This window comes from Poecile atricapillus, chromosome 6 (assembly GCF_030490865.1).
Source record: "Poecile atricapillus isolate bPoeAtr1 chromosome 6, bPoeAtr1.hap1, whole genome shotgun sequence".
Lineage (NCBI taxonomy): Eukaryota > Metazoa > Chordata > Aves > Passeriformes > Paridae > Poecile > Poecile atricapillus.
Window position 1 is genome coordinate 38,463,383 of NC_081254.1, and position 25,582 is coordinate 38,488,964.

The window sequence follows — 25,582 nt, forward strand, 5'->3', positions numbered from 1 at the left end:
CTGCTCAGGTTCTGTTTGGAATCATTCTCTCCTCATTGCCACGTCTTCTGCTGTGGCCCACCACAGCTGCTCTGCTCTTATCATTTAGTCAGTTCTTTCTTGTGGAAAAACTAACAAACAAATCTATTCTTAAAGCTGTATATTCTTGAGAAAAAAACAACCCTGAACAAGCAAGTGGATTTGGGCATGGGGAAAAATATCTGAAACAGCTTTCAAAAATCATTTCAGTAGGAGATAAAATGCTGAGGTTTAAAAGTAGATTGTCCAAGCTACTTTTCACAGCCTCAAATCTAGAGAAAGAACACATGACATTTTAAAATGTCATAAGACCAGCTCACCTCATCACCCACTAGCAGGGATGAAGGTGAAAGACACTGAATGTAGTGTTGGTGCACCTTACAAAATGTTCATGTTCTTGCCCTGGCAGCAAACAGTACAGCTTCTCTGGGGATTCCTTACTGCCTTTTGAAGGTACAAATGTCTTAATATACGGATTTTGTTCGTCCTAAAACCACAGGTACTACAGAGCACTGCTGGAGGACATATTTGTTCAAAGTGCAAGAGCATGGAGAGGGGAAGAGATTGTTTCTGAAGATCAGTTCTACCACAAGTTCACTATAAACCAGATTACTCCAGCATAGCTCTGATGCAGATTAACTTCTAAATCATCTATTTGTATCTCATTATAAACAGATTGCTCCTTTTGCAAATATTTTTGCCTTGGTTTTTGGTAAAAATGCACTTAACCACATATCTGAGTTTCTTTCACTTTTGATTAATAAGACCTTGCTCTTACCCACACTGAACATTTATTGCCAAGGGCTCTGAAAGCAAAAATGCAACTAGCAATCAAATCAAGTTTGAGAAATACGTTTCTCTCTGATTTTGGACAAAATATTAATTCCTGATTTTTCTTTGTTTCCTGTTTTCTCTTCCATCCTTCATGGGGTTCAGAGCAACACCTCCAAAATAAAACACTTCTAATATTCTCCCTCTGGTTGCTCTTACCTGCAGATCTGACATCCCACTCAGAGGAGAGTCCTTCCCCCAATAAATGCACTTGCAAAGGAGAGAAGGGTTTGACAATGAGATGAGGTCTAAGCCTAAGCAGGTCCAGCATTCACACATGTCCAGTGTCCGTGGTACTCCTCCACACTATTCCAGCCTGAGTGTTCCCACACATGAACACAGGGCAGACAGATTTGCCGTACTTGTTCACAGTCTAGCTAGAGGAATAATATACATATTATATGGCTAGAACATTTCTGTTTAATTATGACCTCAGTGAAAATGATTATCCAAGAAAACAGAGTCATGAACATTAACAATAATTCTCATCTCAATTATTGAGAAATACAATTTTAAATGATTGGTGAAGAGAAGATTCCTAGAAAATTTATGATAATGTTCTTTATTATAATACTTAGTATTATAGATTGTACTATTTTTTCTCTTTATTACATTATATTGAAATCTCTTTCTTTTTCTATGTCACAAATAGTTAAAAATCTAAGAGAATTTAAGGGCCTTTCACCAATTTGGCACACCAGTTTTATCTCAACTATTACCTAGCTGCATAAAGATATTAATGTAGTCATCTCTCTTTAGTCTCAATGAATTACTATAAAAATGTCAAACAATTAGATTATATTGGCCAACACAGCCCTGTTTGATTGAGTACAGATGTAGGCCATGTGCCTTGAATCACACTGATGAAGAAGGAGAAAGGTTTGTGGAATTTCAGTGCAAATTTATTTCAATGTACATCCCACTTCAGATTCTAATGCCAGTACTTGCAATACTAATTACCAAAAAATGCTAAATAGGTATTTTCAGATGGAATAAAAGTCAATGTCATTCAGGAGAAATACCAATGAACTCTGTTGGAGGAGAAAAAAACCTGAAAACTATAAAACCAGCACAGATGTTACTTGCTGGTGCAAACACAGATGCTGCCCAAGGGCACAGATCTAACTATACCAAAGGAGCAAAATGAACATTTCTTTTACTTATGGGAATAGCAGTGCTTAAATTCTGTCTCTGCTGGGAGAGAAAATGCAGTATATACTTTTGTGTCAGGAAGACAACCAGTGTATAAATACTTGCTAGCAATATCAAGTTTGGTTACAAATATATCAGTGTTGGCTTCTGTGCCATTCTGGTGGTCACTAGGACTGTGCCTTCCTTTCTCTGCATACACAAACAGTGCATCCAGCTGCCCATGCAGCCTGTCCTGGAGTGGCAAGGGACAAATCCTTACAGATGAAAAACCTCCCAATTATCTGGTGCCCACACAGATCACATGTGATGAAAAGCTAAAGTTATGCTGTTATAAATTAAAAGCTGGAAACAGCTTCTGTTCCATATATGATAAAAATTCAGAAGATAGTTATGTCAGTTGTATTTTGCTGCAGTAATTTACACCATAAGCAAAGCATACTGGCATGATATCTCCATGGTGAAGTCTGCCTCAGCTGAAGAAGTCTGCTCCCACTCTATGCCTTCACGTCTGTACCCATGTGTATCTGAGCTTCTTGAGCAGCAGTGCAGGAGAAAGATGCACCTGTGTTGTCAGTCACAGTGCCAGGATTACTAGCTATTCAAAAAAAAAACCCACAAGATAATGGCCCAGAGAGGCTCAGATACAGAATGACAAGGTAGGAACTCTACGTTGGAACCATGCATAGTGATCTGTGCAATTTAGCTGCTGCCTCACTGTCAGGATTAACCAAAGTACAGGTGGTCATCCACATACCTCAGCTGCAGCATATTCCATACTCAGTTTCTATTCTGCAACCAACTTCAAGAGTTACAAGCTCAGATAAATTCTGAGGACATGACAAACTGCAAATATTTCTGAAACCCATTCTTTTTTTCCATCAGGAAATCTTAGTTAATTCTCTCCACTGGTGTATTGACAGGTAATTAATACACATCAGTGGGAGAACAGACTGTTCTGGATGCTTCTACAATGCTGAGAACCCCAGCAGACAAACTCATTAGTACCAGAATGAAGGGCAAGATGTCTGCTCTGAGCAGATTAAATGTTTTCATCACAAACTTTTTTCCCTACATTCTTCTTCCAGGATATTGCAGATTACAGGTCTACAGTATAATTCTACTGTCACTATTCTCTCATCAAACTCACTTTGTACTTCAGAGGTTGTTCTCCAAGCCATTGCCCACAGTTTTCCAAATGAACACTTCTGTCCTACAATATGAAACTGTTCTCCCTTACTGATGGATTACAATCATGATGTCATTGTTCTAATCAAAACAAACTGGGAGCACTGATCTGTTTCTTAAAACTTTGGCATCAAAAAGAAGACAGAGAAGAGCAGTGTGGACACTGTTGCCATGATATAAATTTGATCTACTACCCAGTAATCAGTCAGATAATAAAACATTTGTAATACATAGTATTTTCACACAGAAGCCAGTACAGTTTATGATTGTTAAGGGAAATTACCATCTGCACTTTTGAAAAACTCAGGTTTGTTTTGTGTTTTTTCTTTGCTTTCTGGACCTCTCCCTGCAATGTATTGACTTCTTTCACAATTGAAATGCTCGGGCAAAGTTAAGAAAAAACCAACTCAAAAAGGATTTTAGACAAAAATGAGCATGATTCAGTTTACTTCAGTATTATTATCTGTATCTTATCTCAGCGTCCTTATAGCACAGAAAAGTTATGTCAGCTCTTGGAACTGCTGAATTGTTGATTATGGTTATGGTAGGCCTGTAAAAACCAGAAGTCTTAACCATCCACCTTGCTAAGAAACTTATGACTTTAACTTCACTTCCTTTAAGAAAATCAAGTCATCAAAAGAGCCAGAAGATTATAAACATATTTTTAGATGCCTTTTCAGGAAATAAACACAAATCCTCAATTAGCACAGCCCTGATTTCTGGAAAAGCTGTACATCTTTGTAAACATCTAGTTTCCCTAACAATTTCAAATGCTAAATGTCAAGAATGAGACCATCAAGGAAAGTGACAAGTTGTGGACATTCAGTTACTGGAAAGGACGCTGTACTCGAGCTCAGGACTGACTCACTTTCAGTTTAATCTTGACAGTTTTCACCCTCTTCTGCCATCATGTGTGAGGATGAAGCATTATATGAAACAAAGGGAAAAGAAACCACAGTAGTTATTCAGTGACAATGAAGTATCTTCCTAAATTTCCCATAGTAATGGACACTGTCACAAAACACCCTTTTAATTTCTTGTACCTTCCTAGTCCAAAATACTGGCCTTTACTTCTGAAAGGGGTCTCTATTTTGTTGGCTTCAGCTGTTTGAACTCAGCACTAACTTCATGCTCTCTTTTGACAGAGGAAGAAAAAATTTCTTCATAGATGGACTATTGCATGGACTATTACAATGTTTAATATATTTTAAAGTATACATAAATAGGTATCAAGATTCATATTTCAGGGAATATTATAATTGGTATTTTATACACCAGCAATATTGTTAACATTCCATACTGCATTTAAATGCCATTATAGAAATGGGATTAAGTGATCTAAAATTGTTCCTCTTAAGTAAGTCTTAAGTAACCATAAGTCTTAAGCAACCATCTGGAAAACTGCACTATATTAAATACGTTTCCTTTCTTCTTATTCTGAAATGAAGACTATTGTGCCTGCTACTTTTGAAAGTGCTGCTACCATGTTCATGAAAGACCCCATGCACTCTTCTATCACTGGCTGAGAAGTATTCCATCATTTATCACCAATTTGGGTCTTCCATTGACCAGTAAATATTTCAGGGCACAGAAGCATGCCTTCAGTTCTAACTCGATCACTTCCTTAAAACCCATGCTGATAACTATCCGTCATTGCATCTACATGAAGACACTACATTTGGAATTAATGAATAAATGAATTAATACCCAAGGGGGACTTTAAGACGTTCATCCTGGTGACTTTACAGTGATGAGCTGGTCTTTCATCCACACACAAGAGAAGAGAGGATTTACACTCATACAGGATGGTTGAATTCCCTCTGATACCCTATTTTCAGGAGAGCTTCCAGGTCAGACGGTGCCAAAGCACAGGTTGGAAGGCTTGGAAGGTTGTAAAATCACTAAGCTAGAACTAAATTAGTGTTCAAACTCAAGAAGAATGGTCTTAAATAATTAAGTAATTCTGGGAATGATCCATACACCATGCTCAAATCTGCTCTAATTTCCCTGCCTACAAACACCTACAGCAGCAGCTGCTCCATTTTGGGATCTGCTCCACCACAACCCTTTGCACAGCAGGGACCACAGCCACGGCAGCTCTGGAGAGAGAGACGCACATGTGACCTGAAATCCCTGAATGACTGCTTAAGGCAGTCTAATTTTAAAGAGGTTACACCAGGGACTAATGACAGAGCTTCTCTTTCTTTTGTTGTTTGTTTTATAATTTTGTAGCAAACTTGCTGCAGCTCTTTACTGCAGACCATTTAAAACCTCACACTTTTCTTGGACAGCTATGTACAACTCAAATTATGTTCTTGTCCTAGAGTATCAACAATAAATTCACCATGAATTTTTCCCTCCCCACATTTTTCAGATTACATAAATTTTAGCTAACCAGTTCTTTTCATGCTAAAATATATTATGAAATGTCATTTCTGTTATAAAAGCTAATTGATAGTGTGATTTGTTATGTTGCTGAGACATAATTCAGAAAGTTATTTTAAAGCCCTTGATACATGGAATAGCACTAACTGCTTAATTTTTCTTGTATGAATGAATACTGTGCATGGGAATGATGTAGTGCCACGTAGATGAAATATTTTCAGAAGCTCTTATTCTTGTTGTTTGGGCTTGTGCCAATGTCATTTGATGAGAGAGCTCATACGTCCTAAAGTGTATCTACTATAATTTATTTCTGGGTCATTAGTTGGTAGGATTTTTTTCCTGCAGGCTGCTGAACACTATATAATATTGCAAAAATTAAGAGCACATAGTCAAATAAATGAATACTTTAGAATACACATAAAAATCAGATAAGTATTTTTCATTTTAAAGTATTTTAATTTAATCTTTTTATTTTGCTAAAACAATCACTTAATATAATGAAAATAATTTCTTACCCTTATGAAAGTCCAAATGGAGTACTGCACCTAGTTCAAAAGTCCCCAGTATAAGAGCAAATCCAGAAAAGGCCACAGAGCTCTTCAGGGGCTGGAGCCCCTCTGCTCTGGAGCCAGGCTGGGACACCTGGGGGTGCTCACCTGGAGAGGAGAAGCTCCAGGGAGAACTCAGAGCCCCTTCCAGGGCCTGGAGGGGCTCCAGGAGAGCTGGAGAGGGACTGGGGACAAGGGATGGAGGGACAGGACACAGGGAATGGCTCCCAGTGGCAGAGGGCAGGGCTGGATGGGATTTTGGGCAGGAATTATGTTGGGAATGTTATTAAGGAAAACCACAGGAAAATGAAGAAAGCAAAAATTATTAACCATTTTATTTAACACTAACTTGTTTTCTAATTAAACTACAACTACTTCCATACAAAAAGATGAATTCATTCAGCATAAGGTCACTTGGTAAATCTTTTAGCTATCTTCATAGTGAATCATCCATGTGAAAATAAAATACATCAAGGAAACATTTTTTCAAATGGAAGCACTGACATTGATACATTCCAATTTCATTCATGCATCAAAGCTGAAAAATACTAGCCCACTTTTCTTAAACGTATGTTGGTACTTACCAAATTTTTAAAGGATTTACCAAGTTAAAAAAACCTTAGAGTACTAACTGAAATTTCTGAACTATATATTCTATTTTCCTGACACTTATTCTGATATCAAACTGTTAACATCTGAAACAGAAACCAACAATGTGACTATCTTCTTAATCTCACCTCTCCTTAGATCAGTGTAGGTATTCCTAGCATGAAAAGATTGACACAAATTACATCAGAATCATGTGGGGTAAACCATAGAGCACACAATTAAAAAATGATGGATGAGTTGCAGGAAGATCCAAGGAAGTGCAAACAGTCTGCTCTTCTATTTTGTCTCCAGGAGAGCTGTGAGAATCTGCATCCACTATAAAAACATATTAAAAAACATTGTTATTTCTCATTATGACTATATATAAGAATGCTGTAAGTGCTGTCATTTAACACATCTTCTCCTTGATTAATACTTGTGGTTCTTTTACATTCTTTTAAAAGTATTAACAACTGTCACTATATTGAAGAAGAATTTTCTGAAAGAAAAACAAAACTAGGGAATATTTCTGATCTGAATTCTTTCTTCAATTCTATGACAGCGCAAGTTATAAATAAACCTTATTTTAAAAGGTAAGTCCTATACACTGAAAAACAGCAGAATAATTTTATAGACAGTATATTAGAAATTGTTTCACTCAGAAATTCTTCCCCTCTCTCCAACCAGATGCCAGATATTTCTTATGTCGAGTATGCCCTGTACAAAGCAGACTGTCTAAAATCACAGCAGATCCTACTGATCCTTTTGCAGTTTATAATCCCGTACCATTGGTCAGCTATGTCAAAACCTCCTCAAAATTTTATTTATATAAGATATAGCTACTCCAACTATGATATTGTATCAGTGGTCTTCCAGCTCTCAGCTCTTTTAAGGAGTTTCAGAGAAAATTGTAGTAGCTTATCTGGAAGTTTTCACTTATACCTATGAACTATCCATCTACAGGTTCTAGTTAGTGCTTATAGCCAATCTTTCATACTAAGTCTTTTAATTCTTACTTTCAATGGAATCCCTTTTCCTGTGACTTCTGCTTTTCTGAAGAACACGAACTGTCTGCCCAGTCATTTTACCAAAGCTCAGCAAATCTGGAAAGAAATGTTAGTTTCTGTGAGTTTTTATTGAAAGTTTTGAAAAACAAGAAAATATCAACAATACAGCCTGGTACTTTCACATTTAAAACTTAATGGAAAAGGATACCATTACAGATTTAAGCAATGTATCTGTGCAGATGTAAGTTAAATCCAGGGGATTTTTTTCCCCATAGTTTATGTAACTACACATGGCCATGTCCTAGGGCACTGCTTCTCACCATATAAATCCTATTCTTACCATGTGACCATCAGCAAACACCCCACCAAACCTGTTTTAAGTGGGTTACTGTTCTGTATGAGAGATCAACCTGTCACCCACATGGTGGCTCCTGCATGCAGTTCACCCCCTATGGAAACTCCAGGCAGAATTTGGGAAGGAGCAGAGAAGGAAGAGACGGGAGACAGGTAGATACACGCAGTCCCTGAGCGCACACACGCGAGTGCCTGAGCAATCCGAGCCCAAGCTGACACAAACACAAACTCTTACTCTCAAACAAGATCTCCAGCCTTTCTGCATTCTCCTCCAAGCTCGTGTACCACTGGGGGGCTATGACAGAACCAACACCTGTAAGGCTTAGAAGCATTGCTGTCTCTGTTGGTCTCTCTAGAGCAATACGCAGACAGCTAAAGAAGATCAGAATGGCAAGATCAATAAAAGAAAAATTTACATAATATATAAAAAATATAACCAAATATACAATGCTTTTTAATAGAAGAGAAGGAATATTAGAGTGCATTTTCTTGTATGCTGAGCATCAAGTGTTTTCTAGCATTCATACAGCACTTTGAATTTAATACAGTGAATTCAGGTGAACTTCTCTCTACATTTTTTCATGATGCAATTTTACCATGGGGTTTACTCTCTTTCATTTTACTGTAGTTCTAGACATCTCTGGAAATCAGAAAGGAGTAGTAACACCCTAACTTTTACAAAACACTGTAGAATAACAATTTTATAAGGCAGTCAAAATATTGGGAATCAGGTGTGAAAATGCATGTTTAGACATAAAATATTGCAGGAACCGAAACCTTGTTCTTTGTCATAAGTATGGTGTTGATTTGGAGGCTTAAAAGTGAATCACGTGCAATGTGGGATTTGAGTTTTTACTGACGAATATTTCAGTAAGTATCTTTGGCATAATTACTTTAGGCATAAAAGGGGAGTGATACTCTAAGGTTGAAAGTAAAAACATTGCAGTAAATAAAAAGTTGCATTTTCATTTCATTCAGATCTGCTTTTCATAGTAACTTCATAAAAATACAATAATTAAAGTTTTCTGCAAACTTTTGGGGAGATGTCTGATTGTCTTTGGAGTTTATGTGACTCATTTTTAAATTAATGTTATTCTAAATTTTCAGAAAGCTTTTAGACTTAAACATGTAATTCTTACTGATAAATTCACCAACCTATTAAACTGAGACTTCACAATTTTTGAGTTTGAAAAACTAAAACTAGTTTAAGGAATTGTGTTTTGTTTTACTTTAGGAAATGGCTGTTTGGGATCAAAATCAAGGATCATAAACAGGAGTTTGTTTATCCACTCAGACATCTGCATATTTACATATCTAGATGTGTGTATAACCTATTTTACACACAACTGGATTTAACTTATGCATTGTTGCACTAACTAAACAGTATTTATAGAGAACTTGTTTTCTATTTTCTCTTCATGGAATGAATAGTTAGAAAAGTCAAGAAATATTTATGTCCCCAGGGTGTGCTTTGCTCACTTGCTGCCCGGGCACACTGTTGGCTCAGCCCCAAGAGCCTTTCTGCAGGGCTGCAGCCACCCCTCTCCAAGTTCACACTGGTGTCCAGCATTGCTTCGCCACCAGTGAAGAGTCTGTCATTTGCTCTTGTTAAATTTCATGTCACTGTCGATTGCCCAATGCTCCAATCTATCTACATCCCTCTGCAAGGCATCTCATCCCTCAGGAGTATGAGCAGGTAATCTGAAAATTCAGCATGGACTGAATAATTAATGAATAAAATTAAGACACTGTGGCATCTGTCAAGAATTCATAATGGACATGCAATAAAAGAATGTAAACCCTACCTACCTATCACTTTACCTACCTTTTGTGGATATCAGAGTTTGTAATTCTTTGGTAACTTTGCTGTGATCGTACCAGATCGAGAAGAATCACCAAACGGCATTCTAGAAAAAAATATAGCAATGGTGTTTGCACTAACAATAATGCCCAGCATAATAATTAAATTATTGGCTTTTTGTAAGTTAATTACTTTCTTGAACATAGTCTAAACCACCAGTACAAAATCTATGTATTTCAGCCGCAGTTGTCAATTTTTATGTAAATTTACACTAATAAAGTCACCCTAGTATTATTTAATGTAATTTTGCTACACTTTTCCATAGTGTTTTGCAGGATGTTTTTCCTATGCCACATTAGCATAATTGGTAATGGAGTCCACAGACCATCTTATTGCAGCCAGTGACCTGTATGACCCAACTCTGTAGTTATGAACCCTTGGAAGAGTTTCTGGTATGCAGGTATTGAATTCTTTTTATACCACAGCTCCTCTCCATAACTCACAGCCAAGTTACATCCTTAACATGCCCTATTTTCCTTAAAGGTTTCCAGTGAAATAACTTAGAATACTCCTAGAATTAAAATGTTTTGCCTACTGTTTGGTTTTCTGTAGCTTAAATCTGTTTCTTATTCTCCTAACACAAGCAGATGAGAAGTAAATTACTTTTCTGCCTGGAAAGTCTTTGACACATTTAAAACTTTCATCATGTCTCCACTCAATATGTCAGTCTTTCCTCTGACTGAAAGTATGTTTTAAATGCATATAAACTTATTAATGTGTATATATATTTATTAATAAAACTAAGCACACAAGCTGTGGTGCAGCCTTCTGACCACTGCTAATGTTCTCTAGCAATAACTTACTATGTGGTCAATATTTTTCTCCAGTTAATAACTTTGGAATACAATGTAGAGTGGAAAATTATTTCACACAGCTTTGCACATGACACTCCTGTATAGCTACCCCTACAGACCTTTGGGGGTTTTTAACACTAGCGAGGGCACATTGTTTAATTTGTGATCCATCTCTCGAGTTTGTTCTGTAACTCTGCCCCTTAAGCAGTCATACCTTAATGTATTAATGATTACCTGATCCCTGAAGTATAATATCTCCCACTACACTTTCCCAAATTACACCCCGCATGAAGCAAGGTTAATTTGTATCATAATCTTGCATTTCAGGATTTGTTAAAATACTGCATTCTTTTTGTCAGCCTGGTCCCATGCTCAGATTTAGCAATGATAGATTTTATTTCATCATGTAAATGTCAAAACTGAATACTTAATAATATTTGGTCTAGGTTAGAGCTTTCAGAAATCTCAGAATTAATCCTGACATATTTTAAGAGTGGGACAAAGGGCAAGGTTTAACAGCTTTCCAGAAGTTGCCAGACCTGTAAATACCTGGTCTATCGATATCTGAAACAACATCTTCAGACATGATCCATGTATATAGAAAACATATTTTCTTATTTCTTGTAATGCTTACATATAAATATTTAAATCAGTTTTAAAATCAAAGTTTCATGAAGAAGCTTCCTGTTTTTCTACAGGGCTTCACATTCTGATGTGTACTCTCCTCCTCACTTTCACAGGTCAGCACAATATAGCTATCCTGACAAATTCAGCACAACTCTGAAGTCAAACTTCTTCCAGATGTTCAAGAAAAACAGGAGAAGAAAGGAAAATTGTGAATCTGAAAAAACAGTCCTGAATCTAAGCCTTATGCTACAACAGAAAGACTTATTAGTTGTGAAGAAACAGAAAAAAATACCTTCTCAGAGTCTGCAAATGCAGATTACTCTGTAATACCAGAGTAATCCTTCAGCATTAACCCAGGCTAATGGACAATTCTTGTTTGCTTCAGCAGAGACTCACCAATTTTGAAGTGGCACTGCAGAACCTGTCCTTACCATTAAAAAATACCTTGCAACCAAATACTAAATTCCAAAGAAAAGAAGGTTTACTGAGAAAACCATGAGATGATGACTTAATTTTTGAAACCTGAGAAATTCCAACACATGGAAGTGAAGAAGGACTAAGCTTATTTGTGAGGACTAACAAGAAAGCTGTGCAACAAAATAAAACCTACATAATACAAAGGTTTTATGACTAAAACCCCTGGATCTAGAAAAAAGCCCTTAATTGCCAACATAAATACGGTGATAATCATACAGTAGGACATATCTAGGAAAAAAAGCTGGATTTGCTTATCTTACTTGGGATGTTCATAGCAGCCAACCAATTAAGCAACACATGAGACATGAATCTCTCCATCCCATAGAACAGAAATGCACTACAGTTTGTGAGCAGCTGCTCCCATTTAGCTTGGCTGAAAGGAAGGAAGAAGAAAGTTACTTCAATGTTACTGTTTTACAATACTTTTCAGAAATTATCCATAGCAAACACTTCAGCGCTATTTACTCCAGAAATAATTATAGCAAAAGTCAGCATGCAAAACAAGAAGACAAACATGCCTGCAGAATTCTGTGAGAAGTGTAGTAACTCATATGGATCATTAGTGCTATGCTCTTGTATTAAAATGATTAGTCAGTAACATCTCCTAATGAGCAAGAAGCATAGTGTATTTTTAGATTAATGCCAGCCTCTCCATCAAAAAAATCCCAAAATTTAAACAAAATCATTGATGTATATATTGCACAGCTTTAAAATACAGTCTTTGTCTAACATTCAAAGGGAGTAGTCATGTATATACCCACCAGAACATGAGCAATTAGTTTGTGAAAAGAGATGTGGATAATCAGGTTAGCTGGCAGCAAAAACTGCAATTTGGTAATAACTGTATATAAGTGTAATATAACTGTAATTTGGTGATAATGATTTTCATTGTTACAAAAAAATACTAGAGTACCTACTCAGTGGTATTAGCTAAGTAGAGAAAATTCCAAAGGACAGGCTGCTAAACTAGCAGCTAGGAAGGAAGGTCCAGTGATGGCCATGTTGTCTCATAGGGCTTGTCACTGTTTGACCTCTTGAGATCTCTTTTATTCCTCTATGGCTATGATCTTAAAAGTAAAGCATTTCTTTAACTTCTATATAATTTCTTATATAATTTCTATAAAAACTACAAAGTGTGTTTATGAGTAGACTCCATCAAACGGTATTAGCTTCATGATCAATGTTTGAAATTGGAAACTGTGATGTACCTTCACTACTCTGCTTCTGAAATCTGCACTCCCATTTACAGTTGACTGAAGGTGCATGGAGATGCTATGGTTTTACTACTTGGATTTAAAAAAAAATGAGCAAAGTCAGAAATTACACTTATGCTCACATATGTGTATTCATCAAAGACTGCACCAGATGACTTTCTATCAAAGTTAGATTATTTGCATATACAGCAAGTCTGACAAAACCAACCTGGCTAAATCACTTTATTTCAGATCCCTAAAATATTCTGTCTATAAACCTAGATCTGTGTTTGATACAACGACAATAGTTTAAACTATGTGTTTATCAGCTGAGCAAAATGTGACCTTATTTTATGAACAATGTCTCTGACAACAAGCACAACTTTAAACAAGAAATATGGATAAAACAAGAAAGCAGATAGAATATTACATACCTTGGAGCACACATATTGCCAATGACACCTTCCCACTGCAATGTAAATAGGTCATGGTATTTTTCTAGGATTTCCTTTATTTTCTGGGAAGGACTTGAACCTTCTGTAACAACAGAATTTCATCATTATGAATGTAACATACTACAAACTATACTGGGCAATCTCAACTTCAATAACTTTTAAATGTCACTATCATATTTAGGGGGTTTTAGGTCATCATTAGATTGAAACCTAAGCCTGGCTTTTAAAATTAAAACAATTGTGACGTTTTCAGAGTAAAATTGGGATGCCCATTTGAAAGGTGTCTTTTATAATGAACAGGGATTATTTGGTAGATAGGTTAAGGACACAAAGAAAAAATTTTAAATGCCCCGAAAAAAGGATAAAGAACTGCAAACCAGTACTGCTCATATGGTTCTGTTGCAGAGGCTCAGAGAGGACGTACGTGGGGGGATAAAATAACTGATTTTCCAGAGTCCTGATTTCAGAAAACTCTTCTCTCCAAGGATATTGCACATTTAATGATGAACAATTTTCTCCTTTTGACTACATTTTCATACTAGTATAAGTTAAAAGGTACACTCTAGAGTCAGATATTGAGCACATAAAGTGTTTTACATTGAACTGCTGTGAAGGAGAACTGCAAACGCATGGAGTCACACTCTGTTATGCTACTGATTGTTCTGTAGCTTCTTTTGCATTGTGTTCAGACTTCATAACTACTTCAACACCTGAAGGGAGCCAACAAGACAAATGGAGAGAGACTATTTACAAGAGCATGTAGTGACAGGACAAGGGTGTGTGGCTTCACACTGAAACATCGTTGGTTTAGGGTAGATATCAGGAAGAAAGTCTTTCCTGGCAGGGTGGGCAGGCCCTGGCACAGGTGGATCCCTGGCAGTGCCCAAGGCCAGGCTGGACATTGGGGCTGGGATTCCATTCCTGGGTTATTGGAATTTGTCCCTGCCATGGCAGGGGGTGGAATGAGATGAGCCTATAGGTCCCTTCCAACTCAAACCAGTCTGTCTTTCTGTGATTTAACTAAAAACCTCCATTAACTGTTATACCAGTACAGGTACTGTTACACCATTTACAGGTGATAAGCTGTGCTGTTCTGATGAAATGCAATGCTTTTTTGCCAACATCTTGATATCATGACTTCATTTTTTCTACGAAACAATTGTAAATGCCATGGGTAGACTGTGAATAAATTATTATTTCATTTAGATTACCTGCTTCTCTTCCTTCATTATAGGGGTCAACAATATCTGATGAACAGTTAATCACAAATAATGTTATTCAAATAACAAAAGAAAGAAATTTAGCTGATACACTTAGCCAATAGGTTATGAAAGGATACATTTAAAATAACGTGCATCAACAGGCAAGCAATCAGAAGGTAGATCACGATTCATTGGTGCCTACAATTGAAAAGAATACATATTTTCTTATGTGCTAAAATTTCAATTAAATACTAACAGCATTTCATACTTGGTGTCAACTAAGAGAAAGACCTCGAACAATGAACAAAGTTTGAATCTGGGCTTAAAAGCATCATGGTACTCAGCTGTCAGTGGAAATTAATAAACTAATCTTCATTAATCACATCTACTACACATATATACATACATGTGTGCACATATATATATGCAAATATAAATACAGATTTATAAAAACATATGTATTCACTATATAAAATGCAATATTTTGTTGTAGAAATTATTTTCAGTAACTTTAAGCAGCTTAATTTGTGGCCTATTAAATATGTCCCATTTATGAAGTGTGATTTTTCAAAGACAAAGTCCCTGCAAATTCAGCAGGACGCAAGATTCTTATGAACTTATGTGACATTCATTCCACTTCAGAATTCTAGCACACATAATGAGCTTCTGTGCAACCCACTTTCACACTTCTCTATGCAAGTTCTCATTTACAAAAAAAAGTTGAAAGTTCACCATTTGGGCATTCTTTTTCTGATGAGCTTTTGTGTATTTTTCTTTAGGTACTTCAACTTTTTTTTTTAATTCTGTTTCTGTGAAAAAAAAAAAAATATATATAATTAATATATAGGCAGTTTTATCAAGTAAATGTCCTTGGAGGACTGTGTACATTTAATACAATGAAGTAGTAGTAGTAATAGTACTACTACTAGTAATAATAAAAATAGTAACCAGAACAACATATTGAAATGAAAAAAATAAAAATTCATTTCAAAACATAGCAAGGTAAGGACATTACCCAAACCTTCCTGTCTAAAAATAAAGGCTTTAAAGTGGAAAACAAGGAGGAGATGTGATCCCTTAGACATGAAAATGCTTCATTACACTGCCAATTTTGGATAGAGTTGAACAGTCATCATCAAAGCATTTTCTAAGTCATTTCCCGTATCTATTAATTGCTATGTTAACGTAATAACTGAAGTTTCTGTGGGACACACAGAGATCTAAAGTAAAAAGTAAGTTTAATATTTGAATTGGATTTATTTTTTTAAAAATTTCTTTAAGGGAATTTTAAAAAGCACAGAAAACTGTCTTATGTTTCTCACTGTATATATACACAATTATCACTCAGAGTACATCTCAGCCAGTTATCACTGAGTGCCCTGGAAGCTCATGGAAGCTTGAGATACACATTAAAATCATATTGCTCATGTTTCCTCATTCAGTGGCCTCTGTCATAATTGCAAGGACAGAGACTTTTCAACTATGCCTCCTCTCATTCATCTACTTCTAAAATTATGCAACCATAATCAGTTCCTCTCTGAAAAGGGAAAACCAGAAAATATTCTAATCTCAGACCAGTTACAGTTCTTTCCCTTTTGAAAAAATGAGTGAAATGGAAAAAGAGAGATCAGGTTATACTGGAGGCTAAATATTACTAAATATTACAGATATGGACACAATACAAGAACCTCTCTGGAACAGCATACTTTCATGGTACAGAGTGAGATTTTTTACACTTGGTCTATTTTTTATTTTGGACCAACTAGTTTTAATAATGTGGTTTTCTCTACATATGATAAAAATGCAGCTTAACATTTTTATTAATAGAAAGTATCTTTGATTCATACAAAAATGGCTTAGTACCTGCATTTATTACTCAATTCTAGATCTAAGAAATTAATTTTAAGACGCCATAAAGAGAAGTTTACCAACTGTCCCTTACTCAACCTCATTTTGCTGAAGGGAAGTCAGTAGGGAAGGCTCATAAAGCCTGTGTAGATTTGATTTTGCCCAGGTGTATCACAAGAACTGAGAAGAAAGTATTTCAGAGAGTAAGATTTTAGATTTGGTATTTTAAGCAAAGTCTTATAGCAATATTAAAGAAAAGTTACAGAAGTGCAAATTCTTACTTCCTTTTTTTTCATTGCAGCTGAAAATAGCTTTGAAATTTTAACAATATGCTTGTAAATGTGTTTATAATTTTAGATTCCACTGAGTTTTACATAATTCTTTAATGTGTCAAGGTTATTTTAAATTAGCTACCGCTGCACCTATAATCAGCCTGTACATTCTTGAAAAAAGTCTACTGCACTATCTAGTCCACCTAAAATACTGGAAACATATTGCATGTGCTTGTCTTCCAGTAAAATAGACACCATGATTTACATTTAAATTTTTAAGTATCATTATGCTGAAGGAAAAAACGTTTATCTAATAGTACCTGACTCAGTCCAATGTAGTCGATTGTAGAGAAGCTGGAGAGAAAAATCTCTGGAAACAGAACTTATTCCTTCCTCTTTAAATATACTCAGAGCTTCCAAAGGCAATTCCATAAATAACGCATCCCACAGTAATACCACGCACAATCCTGAATCCACAGGTGTATCTAAAGAGATGTGACAGGACATGACTGAGATTTAGTTATCAGTTTGTATATAAACAATTGCAGTTAGATGTAAAATCCTGTTTCCTGCATTATATGACACATGGACTTCACTGTACTGTGGATTAAGAGCATTAAGGAAAAAATATTTCTTTTTATATCGTTACTCTTAAGATGTACTCAAATTCCCATGCACTTGTTAACACCAATTCTTCAGAGGGAAAAATATCCCTGTATTAATAACTAACCATCTCAGGTCCAAGTCCAAGTATATGCAGTGCACTCAGGAAAACAGTGCTTGGAAATACAAAATTGCCACAGCAGTGACTGGATAAACAGAAGAGAGCTGTAAAGGAACTCTTATCCAATACCGTGTTGTTCTGTAGAAAAATTTTATTTCTGTTATTTAGGAAAAAAGTACTAAATATTATTATTATATAATATTATGGCAATATTTCTGTTCTACAGAAGAAAATAATCTATTCTGCTCTTACATCTGTTTCTAGAGAAAGAGCAGATGCATGGGAAACAATTTATCCAGTTTTTGCAGTATTCTTGAGATGTGTTTAGAGACATACTGTAGTATTAGGTTTGTATGCAAGCTAACAACCTGTGAGAGTCCATAAAGATAAAACCAAAACAAAAAGCAAAACAATGATATCTACTGACTTAAGATTAAGTTCTTTATTCTAGCTTTTCTCCTTAAAAATTGGTTAGTGATAAAGCCGTTTCATTTAAGTGTCTATGGACTATATGATTTGGAAGACTCTAAATATATGCAGAAGTATTGCTCCAGCATCTAAATTTGTTTTTGAAATACTGAAATATTTGACTTGATAAAGAGAATGAAACAGAGAAAAACAATGGTAAAGCCTTTGACCTCTGTTTTAAATAAAATTAAAACTGAAATTACTAGATTTTGGTATCTGTCCACACACATAGACACACACACACTAGACATGGAAGCACATACCCTGCACTCCAGCTTGTTTGGTGTCCTTTTCTTTCATTTTCTTTTTTCCTGTTTCAGCTGTCGAAACTGATATACACTGGGATGCTCTGGGAAGAGGAAATTAATGGAAAATATTGTGAAAGGACACACTCCCATTTGCGTTCCTGTCCTTTAGAAATCCTGTCTTTAAACAGTTTGATGATAATGTTGCATCTTGAGCTTCAACTTAAGTATAACTTAAGCTGGAGAACAGCGCTTGTCAGAGATGGCCATTAGTCTGTCATACTGCTCACTCTCTTAGTCTGACATATTCTGAATAGACTCTCTTTCAAGACATGAAACATTCACTCAACAGGGTATCCTTACTAAAACCATTCCTTTATTTGAGGGACTTGAGTCACAGTTCTGTTCACACAAATCATAATAAAAGTCAATATGTCTTACCTGATAGCAGAAAAATCAAACTGTGACAGTGTTGGTTTCAGATAGTCTTCCATAATTTCTATTATTTCAGAGAAATCTGATGTCAAATCAAGCTCACTATCATCTATTTTCTCTGTTGGAGTCTATCACACACATAGAAACAAAAATTGGAATACTTTCAATCTCCATCCTTATTAAATACCATTACATATATAAATTTTGTTATACTTAAATCAGAGAGCAAATAAAATAATGTGAAAGATTGTAAAATGGAAAGTATAAATATAAGAAGTTGGTTTCAAAACTCCTTTATTTCAAAATTTTTATCAGCATTTTGCAAAATACTCTAACATTAGAATTACTAGAAGGTGTCAATACTTATTATTATTTAAACAATTAAAATACTTCAGCAATTTCAATGGAGAATGGCAGAAAACTAAAGCAGAAAGAAATTATAATGTGTTCCTTCAAATAATGAGAAGAAATTGCATAAGGGCAACTTTGAGAAGTGACCAGAAACTGTATGATGAACATAGAAGAAGGAAATGAAAGCATATGGAGAGATCAGTAGATCAAATTTAGGAAAAAAAACCAATCAGAATGAAGAAAACAGATAAGGAGAAAATAGAATCATGTAGGAGAGAAAGACATTGAAAACGGAGATTTGTAAAATCCAACCTAGATGGACACAAATCACTAACTGGACAAACGAGCCCAACTAAATGGTGAAGAATGTTGGTATTAATGACTGAACTCCTCCTCCAAGGCTTGTGTGGCTCAGTACAGGGTACATGCGTAAGTTCTGGGAGTTTAATGCATGTGCTTTTTAAAAACCTACGTCACTTGTTCTTTTCACCTGTTCAACCTGACACTATCTTATGACCTTTTTTTTTTACTTACCCAACTGCAGTAATCTTTACAAACTTACCACTACAACAAAGGCTGGCCACAGGCAAGAGGAAGTTATTATCAGCACTTCAACCATCTGCAATACTCTGTATTTTAACAGAAAGATGCTAACATGATGACTAAAACAGAATTATAATTCAAAAACCAGATTTGTCAATGCCCAGGGTAACCCAAAGTGTTATTGTATTCTTTATCAGTGCCCAAAATTGTCACTGTTTCTTTCAGGCCACACAGCAGGAACCAGAACCAAGGGGCAGAGGAGTTCCAGTCCCTTGTAAAAGTCAGTCCCCCAAGCAGAGCTCTCTTGCCTCTTGACTTTTGCCATAGAGCTGAGGCAGTGCAGGTGGAGGCTCCCTTTTTGGGTTTTCTTTTGTGTTTATTTCAGGGGTTGATACGAGTGGGGTTTTTTCCCAGAGAGGCTACATTTCACAGTCCTGGACATCCTCAGGGCAAATTCCACAAGTGCCTGTCGGCAGCCACCATCAAAGCAAGATGAGCAGAGTGGCCCTGCCCCTGTGGTCAGCCCAGCCTGCCAGCAGTGCCTGGCCAAGGCGAGAAAGAACCAAGTGTCCCCAGCCAGCTGCCCTGCTGTTTTCTCCTGAGAGGAAGGCGAAGTCCCAAGCTCCAGCCCTTGACCAAGTGCCAGTCTCCAGCGTGGCAGCTGCCTTTGTTGGCAGAGTGGCCGCTGGTGGAGAGGTTTGGGCGTTGATGCCATTTTCCCTTTGCCTCCCCCTACGTCCGTACCGGGGTCCCTCCGACACTGTGAGCTCCTCTTTGTCCCCGGGGAGCCCAGGAGATTTCAGCAATTAATGAGTATTAATGTTATTTCTGCCTATTGATCTTTCATTTTTTAAACTGCTATTTTCTCATTTATATCGACTCATGTTCATTTCTCCTTAATGGTGGAAAGGGATTGGTTAAAGCTACAAGAGGAGGTTAACTAATTTTGGAGTGTCCATCTCTTATAATTGTCTTAAACCAAAATGGTCAAATTAGTGTAATTAAAACAATGAAAACTTGTACAGGAAGTTCAAGATGATCTGCATTTTTAACCTTTATATTAATAATGAAAATAGGCCAATACCAGCTTTTGTTAATGCTATGCTTAACAGTGAATTTTCTTTGGAATTGTAAAACCTGAGTTTATCTAATGAAGCCAAAATTTAAAGTAAAATGCTAGGATTTCTATTTGTACATTTTATGTGTAGAAAATTTTCTGTCACCTAGGAGATAACCAGTGTGAAAGCTGTAGGTTTTTTTCAGTACCTTTATGTTGCACAACTTCTGCTCACTGACTGTGATAATGTTATTATAGAACTGAACATTCCTGCAGTTACAGTTACAGAAAACTTTTATCATCTAGAATTTAAGAGTGTTCTACAAACTTAGACTCCACCAAAACATGTCCTTGAGGAAAATTTTTTGACTAACTGTCTTGGATCAACTGCACCCTAAAGAGCTACAGTGCAGAAGTTATTGTATGTCCCAAGAGAAAACTTTTCTGTATTGGAAATCAGTAATAAATCTCTGGCTAAGGTAGTCTTATTTTAATTAAAGGGTTACAATCTATGATCCTGTTTTTTTCCATGGAACAGCAGGGACTTTCATGTCATATGAAGGGCAGGGTACAAATGTAAATGCAAATCTCTGAAATATGGCACATTTTCAAGTAAACTGATCCCAACTGCATCATTTCAATTTTGATAAACTACTGAACATTTCAAAACTCCTGAATGACAAATACAGCAACAATTGTACAATAAGATTAAATTTTGAAGCAGAGTATAAAGAATATAGTAACTGTGAAGACTAGGGATGCCACACTCGGAATGAACTGAAAAATTTTGTGTAAAGAATGTCTATCATAGTTTTAGTACATATTTTCCACCCAGTTTTAAATATAAGGTAATAAAATACATTACCACATCTGTTTTGGAGACACACTCTTGCGAGTTCTGAATAACAGGTTTTTTAGGATGATTCTTCATCTTTTGCTGCTTGAAATGACGCATTTTTTCCAACAAAATATGAAACATATCAGGATTCACAGGAAATCGAGAAACTTTTGCTTGCACTATTAAAAGAAGGATAACACTCTCTTAAGAGTCTTCTTGAGACATATTTGTACTTGAAGAAATGATTGTACAAACATCATCAGTTTCTAGTTGTGGTATTCTTTGAAAATAAAATCTAGATTATATATATATAAACACAAAATATATACAGATGTGCACAATGGAAAAAACTATTCTTTATTTATAACAACTTCGGCCTTCAAATATAAACAAAAATTATCTAAATTGTGACTAGGTACATGACATCTGATAATGAAACATATATCTATGAATTTATGTCCCTTGCTAATTAAGAAGAGTTGAAATTATTTTAAAATTTTACAAACTGCAACAGTGAAAGATATGAGCCTTCTCATAACTTCAGTGCAATGATTTTTATCTCTTCAAAAGTAAGAGGTACTTACTCCTTTGCTTAGTGAGTTTTCCTTTTTGCTGTGCAGTACTTACTTCGGGCATCTTAATCAATGAACTGTACAACTGTGATCTGTGGAAAGAAGAAAAGTGCTGAATAGATTATTTGACTGTCTAGCTTTGTTTATATGACTCAAATGTATTAGGTGAGTAATTACTGCCCTCTAATTTAATGTGCTCACCAATACTCTCATGATGCAGTAACTACCCCCACCTTGGGTGCAAAAACCTGCAAATTTCTGGAACAAACTGAGAGTAGTATGGTAAATTCTTTTATTACTGTATAATCAATAAGGTAGCTTTCTATTTGTTCCATTACAAGTGTTAAAAACTTTTTAAATTGGTGAATGCCCTTATTGTCAGTTGGTGTAGCTCAATTTATGAGCTAGTTTATTGCAGCTAATTAGGCTGCAATAATCAGATAATTGGTGGCTTTATAAAGTTAAATATGACCCCTTCAAACATTTCCAAGAGCGTAAGCAATAAAAGCAGAAACTCTTAACAGAATTTAGGACAGATATCAAGAACGGCCTGAAACCTTTCAAGTGACTCTGGAGATTTAAGAGATAATTAGGGAAACTGAAAGAACAGAAAACATACAACTGAGCTGCAGGCAGTTTTATCTATATATTAATTAGTGCATTATCCTAAAATTCAAGTCCATAAAAATATTCCACCAGGTAAATCAAGATTATAATTGTAACTAACAGTATAAAATCAAAATTATTAAATTTTATACCTGTCTTCTGAATGCTGGACAATAACTATGCAGAAACTGGCCGGCAATTCGTCCACTATATTAAAATGTTCAACAGGAATGCAGAGGTTTCTCCATGCCTGTACAGTAGTTCAAAAGTCCTATTATTTTCATAGACTTTATAAACCCCATTCTCAATGCTTTCATTAGAAAATTGATAGTAATTCTGGGAAAGAATTCAGACACTCAGCAGTTGTGCCAGGACAGTAGGCTCTGTGCAAACAACAGGAAATTCTGTTTCCCTGTGAGGGAAGTGGGCACTGGCACAAGTTGTCCAAGGAGGCTGTGGAGCCTCCATTCTCAGAGATAATTCAGGAGCCACCTGGACATGGTCATGGACAACAAGCTCTAGGTGACCCTTGCTTGAGCAGGGGGGTTTACAAGATGACCTTCAGAAATTTTTTCTAACCTCAGCTATTCTATGATCATGTAATTCTTGAGCAGTGCAGAAGAACATATAAATATTATTTAAAACAAATTACAACTAGTATCTTAGTCCACTCTTCATAACAACATGACTTTTATGGCCACTACACAATTTCTGAAGTTAAAATGCAATCAAATACTAGCAGAGTATTAGCAAAGGAAATGAGTAGAATAATTCATAGTAATATTTATATTTGAAAAAAATTTTGCTAGAGACACTTCACCAGCAAGTACTATATAAAACTGTATTTGGTTTATGTGGCAAGATTTTGGTAGCAGGGGAAGGTGCAGGGGTGGCTCTTAGAATCTCAGAGTTGTTCAGGTTGGAAAATCCCTCAGAGACCATTGAGTCCAACTGCTCTCTCAGCACCACCAACCCATGTCCTGTATAAACACATATATCTCTCTGTGTGCATTTATTTATCATATCTATAAACCCCTAGTAAGTAGCTCTGAGAGTTACCATCGAATTAGCAGTCAGTTGCTGTTCCACACATTTTAGAAGATCACTTGTGTTTCTGTGTTGTTTTAACTGATTCTGAAGATGCAGCAAGGCTGCCAGCTGAGAGCTGCTGGTGTTGGATGTTGCAGTTAGAAGGATACTCTTCATCATCATAGATACTGAACAGCTCTGTAAAATTTTTACATCTATTTATTTTCCTTCACAAAAATAAAACAAATAAACATATACACTATGTTTTTTATAACATATATCTATGTTGAAGAGAAGTTATCTTCCTTGAAAGGTGAGATGAACCAGCAAAGGACTGCTGTTTGTTCTTACAGGTTAACGTAAACAGTCTGACAATAACTAAGGAAGATTTCTTAAATACAAATAGCTGGAATTGATTTCTTAGTCTACATTTATCATCAAGGACTTTTCATTTATCATCATCTTTTCTTTCAGCAAACATACTAATCCAGTCCTTTGAACTAGGAACTATGAGTTATTTGTTCCTGAAGCAGGGGATATAAGCCCTACAGCCATTCTGCATATTCTCTTTGATGGAGGCACATATTCACTTGTATAGACCTTCAAGTGATCAATGGGACCCTGCTGGGCAGGTATCGATCTGACAAACTGAATGTAAACTGAATTATCCACTTCAAAATAATGATTGAACAAATCCAGAGAAACATTTTTTAAATTATCTGTTAGGGAAGGATGAGACTGTATTTTGTGGCAATGTCTTATCTTTGCAAATTAAAATATAATAATTCATTCCTATTAAACTTTTTTTTCATGTATGCAATAATCAATAAAAATGTCAGGTCAAACACAACAGATAACAGAATTGTTAAAAAAAAACACTGATCAAATGTTCTGAACTCATAAAATACATATTTGATGACCTATATTACACACTGGTGCTTACACAGAACCCTATATGTGTTCTGTATGATCAATTTGCAGACTATCCAAATACAGTTTAGTTTATGCAACTTCAAACATCCTCCCACTGAAAAGCAGCAAAGCCATTAGTTGTCTTACCTGATGAAGTGACAAAAACTGGCTGGTTGAAATTGGATCAAGCTGTTGAAAGCATTCAGCCATTTCCAAACTAGCACGAGCCAGTACATCGGTAACATTATGACTGAATGCAATAGCCATGGACTGTAACAAAGCCTCACTGGATTGAGAAAGATACTTCTGAGCCATCCTTTGTTGTGTCTAAATGATAAAAATAAAAAGCTTTATATTAAAATTGGCTAATATTAAGTATTTGTTACATACACCAATTACAGCATGTTAGAGAAGATATACATTGCTTTTTAATGAGTAATTTTAATGCATTTTAAGGCACTTAATGTATGAACAAAATATGCAAATACTGATTATTTTTTTAGCAGACACCAACATCTGTTATACAACACTAAAATATATTTGGTTTATCACAGAAATTTCTTTTAATATAAAGTGTGTACTCAGCAGAATGGACTTTAAATTCCAGGCAATATGAGGAGGTCAGAGTCAAGGATCAATAAAACTGTTTCTCTGGACAGTTAACCATATTTAGTCCAAATTAACCTGCAAATCTCTTAACTCAGGTATTTATTGATTTTACTAGCAACACAAACTCTACATTCCCAATTCCTAGTGGGTTTTCAACTGCAGTAATTAAGAGATCGGCTCACTGAATTTCACAAATGTTTTGTGATAGAAGTAATTTCTTTCTTTGTTCTCAGCTCCCTCAAAAAGTCATATCTGTGAGGGAGAAAGAAAATGCCTGCTCATCTAGTCCTTGTTGCTACAAGCTCTATCAGTGGGAAACCACTGAAGGAGAAATTCTTTTTTTCTGGCAGAAGCTCATTCAGGAGCAGGACAGAGCTACACAGCAGAGAGTGATGG

General features: G+C 35.8%; 1 protein-coding gene across 1 annotated transcript in view; it reads right to left on the minus strand.

The window, feature by feature from the left end:
• Nucleotides 1-6,473: 6,473 nt before the first annotated feature.
• The window catches only part of CFAP46 (cilia and flagella associated protein 46), a 71,420-nt gene continuing 52,311 nt past the window's right edge, over nt 6,474-25,582 (minus strand). The window contains exons 43-59 of the mRNA XM_058842063.1: nt 24,725-24,904; nt 23,696-23,863; nt 22,789-22,886; nt 22,043-22,122; nt 21,486-21,637; nt 18,676-18,797; nt 18,253-18,338; nt 17,118-17,282; nt 15,410-15,486; nt 14,815-14,875; nt 14,687-14,722; nt 13,455-13,557; nt 12,088-12,200; nt 9,894-9,975; nt 8,304-8,440; nt 7,724-7,810; nt 6,474-7,043 (exon numbers count right to left, since the gene is read on the minus strand). Of these exons, the coding sequence (XP_058698046.1) occupies nt 6,907-7,043; nt 7,724-7,810; nt 8,304-8,440; nt 9,894-9,975; nt 12,088-12,200; nt 13,455-13,557; nt 14,687-14,722; nt 14,815-14,875; nt 15,410-15,486; nt 17,118-17,282; nt 18,253-18,338; nt 18,676-18,797; nt 21,486-21,637; nt 22,043-22,122; nt 22,789-22,886; nt 23,696-23,863; nt 24,725-24,904 (1,884 nt within the window). The 3' untranslated portion in view covers nt 6,474-6,906. The remainder of the gene's footprint in view (nt 7,044-7,723; nt 7,811-8,303; nt 8,441-9,893; nt 9,976-12,087; nt 12,201-13,454; nt 13,558-14,686; nt 14,723-14,814; nt 14,876-15,409; nt 15,487-17,117; nt 17,283-18,252; nt 18,339-18,675; nt 18,798-21,485; nt 21,638-22,042; nt 22,123-22,788; nt 22,887-23,695; nt 23,864-24,724; nt 24,905-25,582) is intronic.